Raw genomic sequence first — 17,497 nt, forward strand, 5'->3', positions numbered from 1 at the left:
CGCTGTGTCATGAATGCATCTGGCTCACGGTTAGTCAATACAACAAACTTTATTTGCACACTTGGCCGTGTACATGTATAAAATACATCAGGACACTTAACCAATGTTCCCATCCCTCATTTAAAGAGTTTTAACAAGGCCAGTAAAAAAAAAACGAGGGGTGGTGTCACTTCACGAGCAGCAGAACAAAAGGTAGATATAGAATAACTATACAGAAATTTGGCAGGAATAAATGAAGAATTATTATTTAAAAGACAGTGAATAAAAATCAGAAGTACACGATGAGTATTGTCACAGATATAACTAACGTACTGTAGAGGATCTTTGGAAGCACATCACTGTAGGTGTTAAAATATTAACATGAAATCCTGGATCTTTGCTGCTGGGCGAAACTGTGAACGAGTGGTTTAACTGAAGCAACTTAACATTGCTCTACATGTATTTGTGAAACTCCTGGAAACCAAAAAAGTGTAATCAAACAAAGCATTTTTGCTCTGTTAAAAACTTGGCATATTAAAAAGGTGAACAGCGAGTGAGAGTTAATAACAGACGGCAGTTAACGTGGCGAGCTGGAGTCGGTTGCGTCCTCTACAGACAGGAAGTACAGTAATATGGCATTTAGAGGAGTAGCTTACATGGTTAAAAACAGGAGTGTGTTGGAGAAAACCGTACGAGACAAGAAAGAAATACTGAAGCACCTCTAAGACGCCTCTAAGGGTTGGCTTGGTTCAGTCAGTGAGCTGCACCCCACTGAGCAGTGTATAAATAGAGTAAGGGGTTTGTTTTGTGGGAGCCCTGACGCTCCGGTGGAGGAAGTGTAGCCCTTACAGCCTGATGCCCGTCGCTGCCTCCTCACAGCTCGTCTCCGGTGTGGCCCTGCTTGAAGGCGTCGCCCGTCAGCTTCTCCTGAGCCTCCTTCATGCCGGACACGACTGAGGAGCAGAAAACATACGCCGACGTTAGTGAGCTTCATCTGATCCCAGCTTTTATTTTGAAGGAGCCAGCAGGTAAAAATCACACATTAACAGGATAATGATGATAATGAGGAGAAGGAGGACGAGGAGGAGAAGACGAAGGAGGAGGAGGAGGAGGAGGAGGAAGAAGAAGAAGGAGGAGGAGAAGATGAAGAAGAAGGAGGAGGAGAAGGAGAAGAAGGAGGAGGAGGATGGGGTAAAGAAGAAGGAGGAGGAGGAGGAGGAGAAGAAGGAGGAGGAGAAGGAGAAGAAGAAGGAGGAGGAGGAGGAGGAGAAGGAGAAGGAGAAGGAGAAGAAGAAGAAGAAGAAGAAGAAGAAGAAGAAGAATCTGGACTGCTACCTTGCTCTGCATTGCTGTAAAAGTACTTGTAGTTGGGGTTCCCGTTTTTATTGGTGATTTCAGGATGGACTTTGCCGCTGGGATCTGTGAGAGGAACAAGAAGAATTGAATCACTGCTTAGCTCACTTCTGGTTGGACTGTCTGCATATTACCTTTTTATGTCACTACAAGGAAAAAAACAACTCAGAGCAGCAACCTGCAAACTGAAAATCCTTGCAGCGGGTTAGACACATTTTTTTGTTAATTATCCATTTTAATCACGGTGCTCGTCTTCCTGTAAGCAAATGTTCCACCAAAACATTTCCACCTGTCAGTGTTTTAAGGTAAACAGAAGCTGCATCCGTTGTTGATCCCAGTGCATGTTCACTGTGACCGGTTTAAATAAATACGAACAAGCCACAGTGTTTTACTCCTTATGGAGGTGCAGCCAAACCATTACATACGACAGAATGAGCTGATGCAGAGAGACCAGCTCAGTTCACATTAAAACCTAACGAACACACAGTTATTTGTTTAGTCTACCCACAGGCCACGTTGTTCTTTTCAAATGTGCAGCATTATCAGACCAAAAGTACATTTTTGAAGAAGGCAAAAGTTCTCTTTGATTTTAAAAAAAGAGAAGCATTTTCTTGTCTTGTGTTTCTTGTTTCAACTTTTACAAATCCAAAGATATTTCATTTAAAGCTCCAAATATTCTCATTGGACAGACTGTAAACTTCAGACAACTTTTCTTGAATAATTAAAATTGCTGCAAGTCATTTTTTGTGTCACTTGGCTACTGGATAAATCATCTACGAACATTTTATCAGTCATTCAGGTCACGTTATCTTGAAAAAAAGCTATTAATTAAAAGATAACTGGATTTAATAGATTATCTTCAGTATAGTGTTGAAAGTGTTTGAGAGTTGTAACCAAACCTAAAGTTGTGTGACAGTATTTTAACATTCTACATGGTGGAGTAACACAGTTCCAGGGTGACTGTTTCTACCTGCTGTTTATTTCATACTTTGCAGTGAATTTACTCGTCCTTGATTTCAGCTTTCAGACAGTTCAGATGTTTATCCATCCTGCAGCATCAACTCATCTACATTCATTCTGCAGCAGAACAACGAGACCTAACATCCAACCAGGAACGTAAACGCTGTTTTCTGTGATCTCAACATCATGGAGACAATCTGGGATCAAAAGAGGAGATGCTGAATATAGATAATAGATGGATGGATTTGTAAACCTGTGCTGCACACGCTCAGTGTATGCCTACAATCAGACATCATTCAGTTACTGTAGCTGTTCAATCAGTCTCTCCAAAGGACTCCCAAACAGTGTTTACACAGAAAGGTGACTCAACCCCCTTCTCACCGAGGAAAAGAATCCGAGGAATGTATCCACCATCTGGGCTGAAGGTTTCATCCTTTGGCTCCTCCTCGTCCTGTTCAAATAAGAGAAAAAATAATCATTTACAAGCCAGTTGAAGCAACATGTTACTGGCAACGTGAGAAAGAATCAGCTAAATACACAATAAAGAAATCGGAGTTCATCAAAAACAAAACGTTTCCTCACCTCCAGGTTGATCATCACAAAGTTGTGTGCCAGTTCAGAGATGTCCTTGGATTCAGCAAATTTGGGCTTCAGTGCTGAAATATAAAAAACAAGAATACAATGAACAGTTATCGTACACTGACATCTAAAAAAGCATCCTAACAGTTATTAAGACGATATGATGACTTTATTACACTGACATAACAACATAGAAAAACTATTTCACTTTAGAACAACATCAACACTTTCAAAGATGTGTTTTATGAACATACCGTGTTTAAAAACTGTACAATAATAACCTCTAACTGTACAACAATCTGTGCAATATTATTGTTCTTAACATACAGATACAGTCGTCCTCAAATAAAGAAGGAAAAACACAGCTGTCATTGAAATAAGCTGAAACTGACAAAAGCAATAAATACAAATTTAATGAAAATCATGACATTGCTTTTGAATTGTGGTTCAGCAGAAATATTTTTTTTTTAAAAAACCCAAACAAACAAGCATGATGGGACCCGTAAACTAATATTTTGTTGAACCACCACGTTTCCATTACTTCATATTAAAAAGTCTTCACGAAAAAGGCTACGGTAAAAGCTAGCTACAGTCGTCGTCAAATTTATTCATACTCTCCCTTTAAAGGAGGAAAAAAACAGCTGTCACTGATGATGGGACCCGTAAACTAATATTTTGTTGAACAACACTTTGAGCCAATCACTGCAATCAAGTGTTTTCTGTAACTCTCAATCAGACGTCTGCACCTGTTGACAGGTGTTTAGATTTTGACCCACTGCTCATCAGCAAAGTGCTCTAATTTGTCCAGGACAGTTTTGGTAGTTTTATTTAAATTATTCTTTTCAATCACGATTCGTGGTTGATGGTGGCACACGCTCCGATGGGCTGGAAGTGGGCGGGACGCACAGGCAGCATTTGGCTACTAAGACCAGTGGAGGTGTTTAGGTTAGCGGTCATCACATGACTGTTTCTGCGAATATTCGGAGATCAAGATTGCTATCCTGATACTAGCACAGCGACCGAATATTCAAATACTCGGATATTCGGCCCTCGGATGTGCAATATGTGAGTTTCCACATTTTCTTGTTTAGTTTTTATTGTTCTGCTCAAGTTTTCTACACATTTGCACTCTCCCCTTATAACACTGCAAATGTCCCGCTGTGGAATCGTTAAAGGCTTATCTTATCTTATATCACAGTGCACTATGTAGAAGTTGAAAACAATGAATCAACACCTTGTGCTTGTTTAATTATGCACCCAAGTTGCTTTTATGTTCAAACCCCTCCAGCAGTGTTTCTAGTGTGAAGCCATGTTCAGGCAGGAAACATGTTGCTGGCTTTGTTTATCTGTTCCAAATATTTCAGGCACGCCAGATTACAAAACACGCTCCAAACGCCTTTAATTAGACCTTATGGGACAGTCTGAGTTTAGTTTTAGACTCAAGATTTCAGAAGATCCTCCTCTCTAAGTGGAGTTTCTTGCAGGTTGAAGAGACGATCATTGTTTTACCTTTGCAGGCTCCACACCAGCTCTTGTGGATGATGACCATGATGGGCAGCCCGCTGTCAAAGCAACCACATGAAAACACACATCAAGGCCAGAACCAAACACATTTAAACCGCTCAGCTGCACTGCATAGAAATCTGCACCTGCTGCTCTGTGAGAAAAAACCATTAAGTAACGACACCAGCTTTGTGTGTCAGCTCCAGTGTTTAGCAGAAATGTAGACACCAGGTTTTTTTTTTTCTTCTAAAAGCCGTTTGAGGCCTCGGGGCACTAAAGGTTGCTGAGCAGGAAGTGTTGAATGAAACATGCCGGCTCACCTGGCCTCGGCTTCTTTCTTGCCGTCATCCAGCGTCCTCCAGTGGATGTTATCTCCGAATCCTGCGGGGAGAGTGAATTAATGAGCACACCAGCATTGTGTAACCGGTATTATGTTTCCACAGCGGGGTGGGTCTGCCCTAAATACAGAATCAATACAAAGAACTGGGAGGAAAGGACGGCAAATACAGCTGAATGGCAGTAATTCAGTACGAGGCTGCTCCGACACCTGGAACCGCTCAGCTGGATCGTGTTTGTGTGGCAGCTGTGAGACGAATAGAGCTGCGACGACCAGCTGCAATCAAATATTTGAATAATAGAATAAATGGGATTTTTAAGGAAAAAATTCAAGGCTCTCGAATGGGAGAAATTTGTGGCATTTCTTGGTCTAACATGACTATAAATCTACTCTCTAGAGGTGTTGCGATTAAGCATTTTTCACTTTTTTCTGCCGTTTTATCGGGCAAGTGATTGATTATGTGTGAAAATAAAAGGCAGATGAACTTGATATTTAAAACTGTGTTAGCTGCAGTCAAATAATCAACACAGACTATATTGTGATGCATCTTCACCAAAGCTGTATCCTTCATCTCTTTTCATAACATTTAAATGATGTTCATGTAGTTGTACACGTGGCTCATTTGCTGGTGACTATTGTGTATAAAAGTACAAAGAAAGTTATGAAAAGCACAAGTCCAATCAGTGTTTGTTGTTTATATTACGTAGTGATGGAGAGCACAAATGATCTTGCTGAACAGCATCAGCGAAACCATTAACTGGAGTCATTAGAATGAGAAATAGTGCCTCTAAATGCAAAAACCATTAAATCTGAGGCCGAAAGTAAAATGTCTTCTTGAAGGTGGGGGTTTCATTTGCATAACATATCAGCTTCCGCTCTGTTAATGCACTCGGTTTAACATCAGTTAGATAAAAAAAACCTGCTGGAGTAGAAAGCAGAACAGTTTAACACTTAACCTTTTCCATTTGGTTTATTTTCTTGCGTAAATTAGAAGTGTGTTTTATAGATGCATCAAAAATGTGTCAACAAGAAAAAGGATTCCAGTTTCTTAAATATTTCCTGGTTTCTTTCCTCCCCTGTGACAGTAAACTGAATATGTTGGACAAAAGAACACATTTGTTCATTTGGGCTTCGGGAAATGCTGATCGACATTTTTCACCATTTCACCACAACTGATCGAGCAATCAGTAAAATAATCAGTGATGAAAATATTCAGAATTGCAGCCCTAGTTGTAAAGTTGCTTAAATATTGATCAGCAAAAAAACAAAGCGTAATTTCAAGTCAGCAAGAGTTGAACATTTCAAGATGGACATTATGGCATTTAAATAAAAATAATTGTACAAATCAGTAGAAAAATCCTTAGCAGCATCGATATCATTGACATATTTACAACTTTGAACACAGCACATGTTGTTGTTTTTCAGAAATACTCCACATGTCAGTGCGTTAATTGTAACACTGATTACTTTTTTTCTTTTAAGCAACACAAATTCACCTTTCTGCACAGTTCCTAATTACATTATTTATGTATGAATGTTTTATTTTTTTAATCTTACAGAGACTTTTGATCCCACTGACACAAAGCACTTCCTTATTGGTGAGAACAGGCTGAAGTTTTCTCAATCCAGCCTCAGTGGAGAAATCGTTAAACTAAATTTTGAGTGTCAACAGCAAAAATAAGTTGGTTAAGGTAACTTGGAAAAACTAGACATTATTAATCCAAGACAGGTTAAAAAACACACCCCTTCGGTGTGAACTACCTGAACAGGACACTGACTTTAGATCCAGGATACTGACACAAAGCCAGCTAGCTCTGCTCTGCTACACAAACAGTCAATGAAGCTTCACACAGAAGCCCTGCTCTAAATCAAACTTTCACCCTCGAATGTGAGCTCACCTCTCCCGCTGGCGGCCTCGACGACCTCCTGGAAACCCGACAGTGACAATAAAACCTGCAGGAACGAGAAAACGGCGACATTTACTAAAGAGGTTTTCATTTTGACCGGATTTTTTTCTCCCTCGTTAGCGGCTAACGGCAGTGACTGCTGAGTTAACCAGTGACCCGGAAGTTCAACCGCTACGTCTCACAGCGTTCCCTCCTATTGGCCAGCGTCACACGACGTCACATCCACACAGCCGCGTGCTCCGCTGCTTCGTCACATGGTCAAGTTAGACGACGACATGTTGGCAAACAGACCGGAAACATGCACCAAAACTCAAGTTTAAAAGCTCTTGGGTCGTTTTTGCTCACTGTGGGCTCATTTGTCACTGCAATTCAACGTCTGCACCTCTATAAAAAAACAGCACAACCATGTTAAGAAGTAAAGAGAACTCAAAAACGTCTTATCTCCTTTTGAACAAAGTTAAAATGTCATAGATCACACAGAAAGCGCAAATGGCTCTATATGCCATAGATAATTTACTACTTAGATTTTTACATCTACAAACTAGGTATTTCTTTCTGTACAGATTAAACACCACACTGTCCCAACTGTGTATATACTGTCAAAGTCTTGCTTTTCATATCTACTGCTCATATGTCGTTAATGTCTTTCTTTATCTTGACATATATATCTGTCTTTTTATTATTATTTATCAAGCACATTTCTATTACAGTTTATTCTATTCATATACTAAGTGTGTTCATACCAATCTGTTTATATTATTCATTCTGTTCATACTGTATCACATATATTACATATACCCATTCTGAGTACACAATGCATACAATACATCTTAGATAAACATATATCTTGTATACTCACATGCACTGTTTATACCATTAAGAATGCTCAACCTGAGTAAATCTTACCACATTCCTACTGCTTTTTCAGCTATGCCACTTGGACATTTGACATTGCACTGCACTTTTACTGCTTGTTTTGCACATCTTGTTAAAGCTAAATTGCATTTTGTTGTCTTGGTACTTGTACTCTGTGCAATGCCAATTAAGTTGAAGCTAAATCATTTTTTTGCACACCAGCTCTACAAAGATAGTTTATCATGCTGCATGTATCTTCCAATAACTTGCTGCTCTGTGTACTGTTTTTGTACCGTGCTGTATTTACTTTATTGATCAAATACATTTTTCTCTCTCCCAGTCGCTCTCATTTCTTTCCATACTTGTCTCCTATCAGCTCTGCCTGCAGTTCAGCCAAATATTGTCTGAATTTTAGTCACAAATGGCTTTAAGGTTGCACCAAAGAATGTAGATTTTGTTGTGTTGGTATGTTAGATAATCTGGTGCAAATGGTTTATTTTTGCAGAATTTTTAAACGTGACATTTAGCAATGAAGGGATTTCAGTGACACATCATGATTTTGAGGTTCAATTGTACAAGATCAAGCATGTAAAAGGATTGTTTGAAAGCAAATTAAGATAATTTGGGTGAAAAATAACATGAATAATAACATAAAATGCATTTATCAGGTTAAAATCTGAAAAAATATTGCTAAATAGTTTTTCGAGATTCTTACAACGCTCCCGGTATAACGTGTGTAAATCTCTTATTGTGAAAATCCCTCTCTGAAGTGTGTCTTATTGCCGCTGTCTTGACGCTGCTTTCAGCTTTGCGGCTTCATTTGTAGCGAGAGCAGTTTAACGGGACTGTCACCTAATACTTTATCACAGGTAAGCGAAAAATAGCTTATTTCATCATATTTAACTGAAACGAATTGTTTTATCGTGTCATTTGAAGTTAACTAGATATCAAGAGCAACAAAGACCAAATAGCAAGTTGGTGTAGCTTGTTTCTTTAGCCACAGTGCTAGCATTAGCTGCATTAGCCTCCGAGCTAGCAGCCTAACTAGCTATACTTGGCTTTAGACATAAATATAACTTTGAAACTACACACTTCGCATACTTTTCTTTGTCGTGTTCACTTCATGTTGGTCGGCATTTTCGTTCGGTTCGGTGTGGCTGTCAGCTTATCTGTTAGCAGTGGGTTAGCTTGTTGCTAACGTGTGAAGACGAGGATTATTGCAGCTCCTATTACCTAACTCCTGCTGTGACCATTGTATGGCAGCAACCACATGCTCTTCCCCAACCTGATCTGTGGAAAACGTGTTTTCTTTGGCTCTTGTGTGAGAAGCACGTGGGTGAAATAATGCTAACAGTGTTTTTTTCTTTTCTTTTCTTTACATTTATTTTACAGATCAGAACACTATGAATCAAGAGAAACTCGCCAAACTCCAGGCGCAGGTCCGGATAGGAGGAAAGGTACACTTTATTACTGTTATATTTCTTCTGTTGTTTGTTTTTGCAGTCATGCTGACAAATGTTCATCGTTTAACTTCCCATCAGTGTTGTTGGCTCAGTTGCGTGTCATTTTAAGGAGGGTGATGGCATTCAGGGTCTGCCAGGTCTTTCCTCCTGACCTCAGCAGTCCTTTTATGCTCAGGGTCCCTTCATTCGTGTGGCTTTGTTCAGATTCATTGTGAGGACTTCAGCCACACACTAGGTGGCGTTATTTGTTGTTTTTGCAGCAGTGAGAGCCCTTGTGCTTCCTCCCCCCCACCTCAGATCACACCACACTCGCTGCATTTACATGGACGAGACACTTCAGCTAAAAAGTTCATCACACTAAAATGTTACATTTCCATTTTTCAATCATTGCTGAGTTTAATCACCGATTCTCAATCAACACCAGGAGAAAACATTTTAACCTCCTTACTTTGAAATGTGTCACTTTAAATGTTCATTTTACGTTTAAGGTGCACAGGTAATAATACTAATGTCAACACTACAGCGACAGACGCACACATAAATAAGAATAAAAGATACAGGACTGATCTCATCTTAATGTATATTAATTGTAAAGGAAGCAAGTAAAACCTGAGTTACCATTAAGACAACCAGATATCACCAGATGGCAACCACACACCGGCCTCCTTCTGCACAACAACACTGAGTCCCTCGAAGCAGCCGACTGAGATTGTGTCTCTTACGTGGAGGTGGAGGGTGATACAAGGTTATGAGCTTTTTTTTCTTCTTTTTTTTTGGACAATGAAGCCCATTCCCTGCCACCATTCCCTATCAACCGCAGCCTCCGCTAGAACAGGTCTGGGTAGAAGGTTGTGGACTAGCACGCCTAGAGAGACTTGCATGGAAGTGACGGGGAAAGCAACAGAAGGCGAACGAGCTCCTTTATTATTGCATCTCTGTTTTGTAAATGTGCACGTTCTTAGGTGAATAATTTGCACATTCCTGCATATTGTAAACCTTTCTATTCACGTTTTTGTAACTTAAAATTCTCAGGATTCCCTACACTTGCTGTTTATTTGTCTTGGAACACGTTCTCTTACTTTCTATTGCAAAACATACTTTTTTTCTTTCAGATCTTTTTATTCTTCTTGAAAAACTCTCTGCTTGTTGGTGTTTATTGTGGTGCTCCAAAAAGGCCAAATCCAATTCCTTGTATGTGAAACTTACTTGGCATAAAACTGATGCTGATGCATTTTAGTAAAACTTTTAAATATTCTATTAAACAGTTTTGTTATTGATACTGAGGAAGTGTCAATGCTTCATCCTCCACTAATGATCTCAATGGCAGCCCACAGAGCAAGAAAACTCCTCATAGAACCACCTCAGTTGAAACAGACTGGCAAAATTGGGGAACAAAATTCACTCGGATTCAGAGGTAGTGCAAACCCTTAGATGATCCGCCTCTTAACCATTATAGTTGGAATAATTGTTTCTGCCCGTTGCTCCATTCTTTGATTGGTGAACTCTGTCAGAATCATTCTCTCCCATCAGTCCTTGCGTTGGACTTTCATCCAGTAGTTTTTGGCGGAGCAACAGGCACCAAGTTTACTGTTCTTGATGAGCTGTAAAGATCCACTTGCACTGTCCGTCTTATTTACAGGTTGCAGAAGAGCTATGTGCTGCTTCATTAAAAAGAGAAATCCAAAAATTGGTCCAGTGATATGTTGTGGGTACACCTTGGTAATTTTCTTGAATTGGATTAATTACATTTTCCTAATAAAATAAAAACAGATTAGAGCCTTCAGAGTGAGCAGAACCACTTAACGCATGTCAGAAAAAATATATATCCTGATTAAGGGCGGCTGTGGCTCAGGTGGTGGAGCGGTTGTCCTCTGATCTTAAGGTTGGCGGTTTGATCCCTCCACAGTCGACGTGTCCTTGGGAAAGACACTGAACCTGAAGTTGCTCCCCAAAGCTCTGTCGCCATTGGTGTGTGAATGTGTGTGTGAATGAGAAAACATTGTAAAGTGCTATTTAAGTTATAAGGGCAGTCCATTTACCATTAATTGTTCTGAATCATGTAGAGGCACATTTCATTGGATCATTTTGTTTAACATTCATGGAAACTATAACGTTGGAATCTCTGATCAGAATGATTTGAATCAAGCTGAAATAATATTGTCTGTGTAACTGCAGTTATTCATGTTCTTAAATACAAGTTGATTTACTTGACTGGTTCTTTACCAGGAGGTCCCAGATACTGTGAAGTTGAATCTGTGCTCTAAATATCCAGTTGAGTAAAAGCAAATGACAAAAAACAAAGTGTTGAAACAAACTGAAGCTACAACACTTAGCTTTATTTTCTTTATCTTATGTTTAAAAAAAAGGCGTCTGATTATGCAGCCACAACAATAAAGTTATTTCTGACCTTCTGTTCTGTAGCAAAGCTTTTTGAATATCCACTTCCCTTTCTTGTGGACAGTATTTTGCCTACTTGTGCATCAAAAGCACCTACTTTTAGTTTCACAAGGGTCACATCTAAACGGGGCTTCCTGCTGTTTTTATTCCAGTTGTACATTTCCTTTGATTGATGTAAAAAATAATAATAAGAATTTAAAGGACAAATTTGTGGCACTAGTCATCTCTAACTGATGCGATGCCAACATTACATTTACAACACAGATCTTCGTCATTTGTTGTGTTTAAATAAGTCTTGTGTTTGTAAGTAGTTCACCACAACCGCTTGTCAAGAAATTCATAAATTATAAATCCAAGGTAGGACGCCAAGTGTGACCCGGTGGTATTTAACTGTGTTTGACATCCCGGTTGTCTGATCTCCCCTTTTTTTTTCCCCGACACCAACACCTGTTTGTCTGTCCTCAGGGAACGGCCCGCAGGAAGAAAAAGGTTGTTCACAAAACGGCAACAGCTGATGACAAAAAACTCCAAGGCTCGCTGAAGAAATTGGCAGTGAACAACATCGCAGGGATAGAAGAGGTGAGCTATCAAAGGCGAACCGATGTCACTGTTGTACTGTTGTGATTTTTTATTTTTTTTATTTTGTCTCAGATTCCTGAATCTTTTATCATTGCCATGTCATGAGGCATAAGGAAAGATAAAAGACAGGGAGCGCCTAAGTAAAGCGTTCCCTCCGTTCATGTCATCATCTGGTTTATTTTTAGAGAGCTTTCAGCTAAAGAGAACTCACCACGGTTGCATCAGAGCACAAACAGAAAGAGACACTAAACTGATGCACAACATTTGTTTTGGCTCATGTCGTGGCTCAATGTGTGGCGTTCGTTACAGGAGATTGTTAAGATAATTATGGCAAATACATGTTTGCATTTTCAGCCTTTAAAGCCCTGTGAGTTATACTACTTGGTTAGCTGCCCGTTTCAGAAGCTGTGTTTTCCGTGTCATGCATCACTTTCACTTCCAGAACAGGCGCTAAAAATAATTTTGGAATTCACTGCAGACACGGTGCAGAATCCCGCATCAGGATAGACTCTCATCCAGATTGATTCCTTTTTCCTCTCAGGTGAACATGATAAAAGACGACGGCACGGTGATTCACTTCAACAACCCCAAAGTTCAGGCGTCTCTGTCTGCCAACACCTTCGCCATCACGGGCCACGCCGAGACCAAACAGCTGACAGAGATGCTGCCAGGCATCCTGAGCCAGCTGGGAGCCGACAGCCTCAGCAGCCTGCGCAAGCTGGCCGAGCAGTTCCCACGGCAATGTGAGTAGACACTGACAAACACACGGGCTTAAAAACACTCGCCGCCACAATGTCAGGGCTCTCTGAGGTCGTGTAATATGAATCATTTTCAGTAGAAGGTTAAGAACTCAGGAAAATAGCTTTATTTTATCAATGGCTGGGTAGGATAGTAAAAGAAAACACACACAGGAGCTTTTTTAAATCTGTCGTTATCAGAAGTACAAAAATCTTTGACAGTCTATTTTTAATATAAAACAAAAGTTATGCGCAGAAAAGAATATTTGACGACATAACTGAAGTCATTTTTGTATTCAGCAAGACTTTACTGATAGAAAACAAACTCTAAAATGTCACAAACATCTAAGGCAGCCAAAAAAACAAAAACAAGCACAAGAAAACACAAAGCCAACTAAAAGAATAATGCATGAAACGGAACAAAAAGGCAAACAACAAATGGATTGAGATGAAATCTTCGTTCCATCTCTTTCTCTGGTGAGCTCTGCAACAAAGGAGATTGAAGATCTAATCTAATGTACTGTTAGTGTTCTACCGTTCTGCAGCACAGAACGGTCCGTCTGCACCTCGTTATCGTTCTTCTGTGGAAGGAAAAAGTGATCGTACACCTCTCAGGTCTCGCTGTTGTAGGTTTGGGTATCTGCTTATCGATTCTCAATATTATCAGATTTTTTTGAGGGACAGATACTTTTCCATGACTTATGTTTATAATATTTATACGGTCCACAGTGTCCTCATGTGTCCTTCATGGCAGAGTTTTATGAAACACTGATGGATGAACTAATAATAAGTGATCACAGTGATGTTGGTCTCTTTTCTGTTTTATGTTGTTGTGTTTGCTTCAGCGACTGTACTGTAATAATAGCCGAGTCCAATCTCGTTCTTGGAAAGCATTTGTAGAACATTATTTACTAAATTAAGGTGATTGTTACATGACAATTATACAATTTGTGCTGTTGAAGTACTAATCAAGCAACTGTTGAGTTGGCTAAATGAAAACAATGTTCGATTTCATCAGGCCAAGATGGCAGTCAACTCGTAGGACTAATGGCACAGACAGATCACAGGTTGCATTAGTATTATAAACACTAGCACGAGTGACATTTGTTTAAGAACCAATAGGCAGAATAGAAATAAAACTTTCTTCATTATTCTGGTTGAATCAAAAGCGTGGATCTGCTTCCAGACGCCCAGCTCTTCCGGGTCCACACCTTACTGACTCAGCAGCAACAGCTGGTGGTTGAAGTTGCTCAACACACGGCTGAATATTCTGCCTCATGCGTGTTTGTGTACTCGCACAGCTTTACTCGCGGCAGGTTTGTGCAGCAGTGTTTTGTTTGTTTAGAATCAGTGGAGATTAAACGTGACCTCGAGGAACCGGTTGCAGCAGCGAGAAAAAACGCAGGAACTGTGGTGAAGGAGGGGAAAACGACAACACATCGAATATGAGCATTCAGAGAGTCGAATGATTGTTCAGAAGATGCTGATATCTTCCAGTCCAAGTCCAGCACACAGCCGGAGTGTCAGGATGGCTCAGTGCGAACTGGTTGCCCTTGACGTGTGCATGTAGAGGAAAATAAACCCAGCGAGGCAAACGTAGAGCAGCTTTTCCACTCGGAAACACAACTAATCAGGTGATGCAAAATTGTGCAGAGTCCAAAGCGAGAGCAGCACCTGACAAAACACCACAAAAGTACTTTTTAGTGCTACGTCGCCTTTGATCAGGTCACGGCAGATCGGATTGTTGTTTTAGCAGAAAAATAGCAGAACAGGAGAATCGTAAAAGGAATTCACTTTCTGGGTCAGAGCGATGAATTCACTCAATGAAAATAAAGCCAAAGTTGTAGAATTTCACAATAAAATACCTCAGAATCGTTTGATAAGAAACTTCTCATAAGTGTGCAGAAATATTAAAAGAATTTACAATTTAGAACGTTGCTCTTGATTAAGTTTGCATTTGGATTTTATTTTAGCAGCAATGGACATGAAAGCGGTCAAGGAGGAAACTGCAGAAGAAGAGGACGACGATGTACCAGGTAGGGATGCACATGGTTTTAATTGTGAAGTTTAAGTGTTGTTTATTTGGCTTGTAGGGCCGACCGTACAACAGACTTCACACTTCCTCTTTAAAATATCACATTTGTAGATTATATGAAGTCTGTATCCAAAATGACACCATTTTGGGGTGAAGCTACTGTTATTAATTATTTTTTGGGAATAAATGTTCTTTGAAAGATTCATTTTCACAAGTCAGTTGTAAAATATTAGAAACAATGGGGTGTTTTTTTTTTCTTAAATAAAGGATAAAACTCTCTCACAGTCTGCTTTCAGAACAAAACCCTGATTTTCTTTGTCGTTTTCTGTCTTCCAGATCTTGTGGAGAACTTTGACGAAGCCTCAAAGAACGAAGCAAACTGATAAATTCTTCTTTTTCTCCCCCCCCATCAGTCAACCGTTTTTAATTCTTTTACCTCTTGCGGACTCACAAAGTTCATTTCCTCTTGTGGGGAAGTGGTTGTTTGAGGTGCAGTGCAGCGTCTCTGGAGACGCGAGCCTCTTTGGTTCAGCCTGCCGCTACAACAACATGCAGAAAGGTTTTGATTTCAGTGATACTGTGGACACAGGATCTACACGACCGTCAGCACCCAAAGGACTCCAACTACGTTAGATTGAAGCTGCTTCTGTGGCTAGTATTTAAGAGATTGTTTATGAAATTACAATTGAAGTGAATGGAGGGTTCACTTTTCATTATAGTGGTGATTTTGAATTTAATAAAACATTTTTGGGCTATCAGTGTCTCTCTTCATTACTTGATTATTCACATTTGTTTTAGCCACTGAAATATAAATGACAAGTCAACAGTGTAGTATTTTCTGACATGTTGAGGACGTTATATGTAAAATATTTGTACATGATGCCACAGAACGCTCATCGTCATTTTCATTTCCTTGAATTTATGTAGCGCAGTGGTTCAATTATTAGTACAAACAAGCACAACTATATTGTCAAACCTTTAATTTTTACTGAAAACACTGAGTTCAATTTTGCATCAGTCTGAATATCAATCAGCAGTAATGGAAGAAGTTTTCAGATCTTTTACATCAGTATAAAAAAAAAACTTTATTTAAAATAAAATGCCAGCATTCAAACCTTTAAGTTTTGTCCACAAAGTATCTGAAAATATTGACTATAGTGCAGCCTGGTCTCAGTAATATGTATATTTCAGACTTAATACCATGTAAGAAGCATTTTAATATTGTATTGGGTCAAAATAGAGCTTATTTTGTCTGGTGTCATTAACATCTACAGTATGTTAGTGGTTATTTTTTAACGATAATCATTACAGGTGCAGTTAAGTTATTTCATAAAAATGTAGGTGACGAAAACTGCACCGTACAAGTCTTTAATTTGCACGAAAAGTTCAGAACTGAATTGTAAAAGTGCAGAACTTTACAAAAAACCTTTGCAATTTAATGCTGTTATTTTTAGTTCTTAATTGTAATTATTACTGTTAAATCTATAAACATGGAACTCTGGATAATAATACATTTAAACTATTGTAGTGGTAAAAAGTATGTTGAAACACAAGTGTGGTATTGATTACACAAATAATGCCACTTTTGCTTACTGATAATCATTTATCACATATAAATTCCAAAATATCTTTTTTATTTTATCTTAAATTTTGAAAATTGTTTTATTATTACATCTGCTGGTATATGTAAATGGGTGATAAAAGATAACTTTGCATTGTGTTTGCACATTACTTCAGTTACTGTACGACACATTTGTTAACCATTGTTGAGACGAGGTGTCGGGGGTTAACAGAGGTAAGGTGGGCTTTACTCATCACAGCGTTGTGCTTCATTGATCATCTCTGCTGTGCTGCATCACGCTGATCAATGGCTCCGTTGCCGTCACTCTGACAAGGTTACGGCAGATCAATGTGCCATTTTGGCTCAACACCGTCCGTTGGTTTGAGCCAAAATGTCCCTCAGTGAGGACTGGACCTCAGTGAGGACTGGTCAGAGCCCAGCAGTCTGAGAAGTGTTGAGTTTCACAGTTATATCAGAGCGGGAGAATACATGTTGTTTTCTGGAAAATAAGAGCGCATAGTTTAACCCTTTATGGGGCAAGTGACCATATTTGGTGACTTCCTTGGACATTCAATACATCCACCCTGTGCCTCTCCTTGAGGTTGAGGAACCACGTGCACTGTGATTTAGTTTTTATATTAGTGTCAGTATCACTACCTCACGGAAAATGTCACTAAACAAATGTTCCAGGCACTTTATAGACGCTTTGTTACTGGTTTGTATTGAACTCCACTTTGACTTTTTTTCTTTTTTAAGATTAGTGCCACTAATACCACTACCCCAAGAACAATGTTACTAAATGAACTTGCCAAGCACTTTATAAATACTAAAATGTTTCTACATAAATGGTTTTTGCAGTTTGTTACTTTTTCTTCTATTTATTAGAAATTCCCTTCTTTCTAAAACCATAGTTACCATATATGGTAACTTATTAACCTTGATTTGCAACATTTTTTTTTTGAAGTTACAAAAGTAAAAATATATTGAAATATCCTTCAATAACACCCTAGGATTGAAATTTTCATTTTCCAAGTATATCAAGGAGTGCCCTATAACGGGTTAAAGATAAGTTGAAAAAATGGTGCTGAAATCAGCCATTATGTCTCAATCAAATTATATTATATGGTGTTCAAGATGCAACTTTTAAAGATGTGATGGAATTTAATACAATTTAGACATATTTAATGTGCAACTATTTGAATGTGTTGCACTTCCCATGTATAATTTTGTCAGTTCTGATCCTTAATAATCA

At 39.1% G+C, this 17,497-nt stretch overlaps 2 protein-coding genes across 3 annotated transcripts; one reads left to right on the top strand and one right to left on the bottom strand.

Moving 5' to 3' along the window:
• Positions 1-30: 30 nt before the first annotated feature.
• Positions 31-6,781, bottom strand: txndc12 (thioredoxin domain containing 12 (endoplasmic reticulum)). The gene is made up of 7 exons (XM_008279655.1): positions 6,610-6,781; positions 4,695-4,755; positions 4,381-4,433; positions 2,875-2,948; positions 2,674-2,743; positions 1,315-1,398; positions 31-932 (listed from the first exon to the last, which is right to left on the bottom strand). The coding sequence occupies exons 1-7, from the start codon at positions 6,707-6,709 to the stop codon at positions 853-855; spliced, it is 522 nt and encodes a 173-aa protein (XP_008277877.1). The 5' UTR covers positions 6,710-6,781; the 3' UTR covers positions 31-852.
• A 1,476-nt stretch (positions 6,782-8,257) lies between these two features.
• btf3l4 (basic transcription factor 3-like 4) lies at positions 8,258-15,442 on the top strand. 2 transcript variants are annotated; one of them, XM_008279656.1, is made up of 6 exons: positions 8,258-8,342; positions 8,866-8,930; positions 11,799-11,912; positions 12,454-12,655; positions 14,623-14,685; positions 15,021-15,442. In XM_008279656.1, the coding sequence occupies exons 2-6, from the start codon at positions 8,877-8,879 to the stop codon at positions 15,065-15,067; spliced, it is 480 nt and encodes a 159-aa protein (XP_008277878.1). In that variant the 5' UTR covers positions 8,258-8,342; positions 8,866-8,876; the 3' UTR covers positions 15,068-15,442. The 2 variants fall into 2 exon arrangements, with proteins under 2 accessions (XP_008277878.1, XP_008277879.1); XM_008279657.1 differs by having other exon boundaries at positions 14,626-14,685.
• The last annotated feature ends 2,055 nt before the right edge of the window (positions 15,443-17,497 follow it).

The sequence above is a fragment of the Stegastes partitus genome, unplaced genomic scaffold (assembly GCF_000690725.1).
Source record: "Stegastes partitus isolate 25-593 unplaced genomic scaffold, Stegastes_partitus-1.0.2 Scaffold167, whole genome shotgun sequence".
NCBI lineage: Eukaryota > Metazoa > Chordata > Actinopteri > Pomacentridae > Stegastes > Stegastes partitus.

Coding starts and splice junctions, on each gene's coding strand:
- btf3l4 (XM_008279656.1), top strand. CDS start 8,877: ATGAATCAAGAGAAACTCGCCAAACTCCAGGCGCAGGTCCGGATAGGA. Junction 11,913..12,453: donor ACATCGCAGGGATAGAAGAG/GTGAGCTATCAA, acceptor TTTTCCTCTCAG/GTGAACATGATAAAAGACGA. Junction 12,656..14,622: donor CGAGCAGTTCCCACGGCAAT/GTGAGTAGACAC, acceptor ATTTTATTTTAG/CAGCAATGGACATGAAAGCG.
- txndc12 (XM_008279655.1), bottom strand. CDS start 6,709: ATGAAAACCTCTTTAGTAAATGTCGCCGTTTTCTCGTTCCTGCAGGTT. Junction 2,949..4,380: donor CTGGTGTGGAGCCTGCAAAG/GTAAAACAATGA, acceptor TTTATATTTCAG/CACTGAAGCCCAAATTTGCT. Junction 933..1,314: donor TTACAGCAATGCAGAGCAAG/GTAGCAGTCCAG, acceptor TCTGCTCCTCAG/TCGTGTCCGGCATGAAGGAG.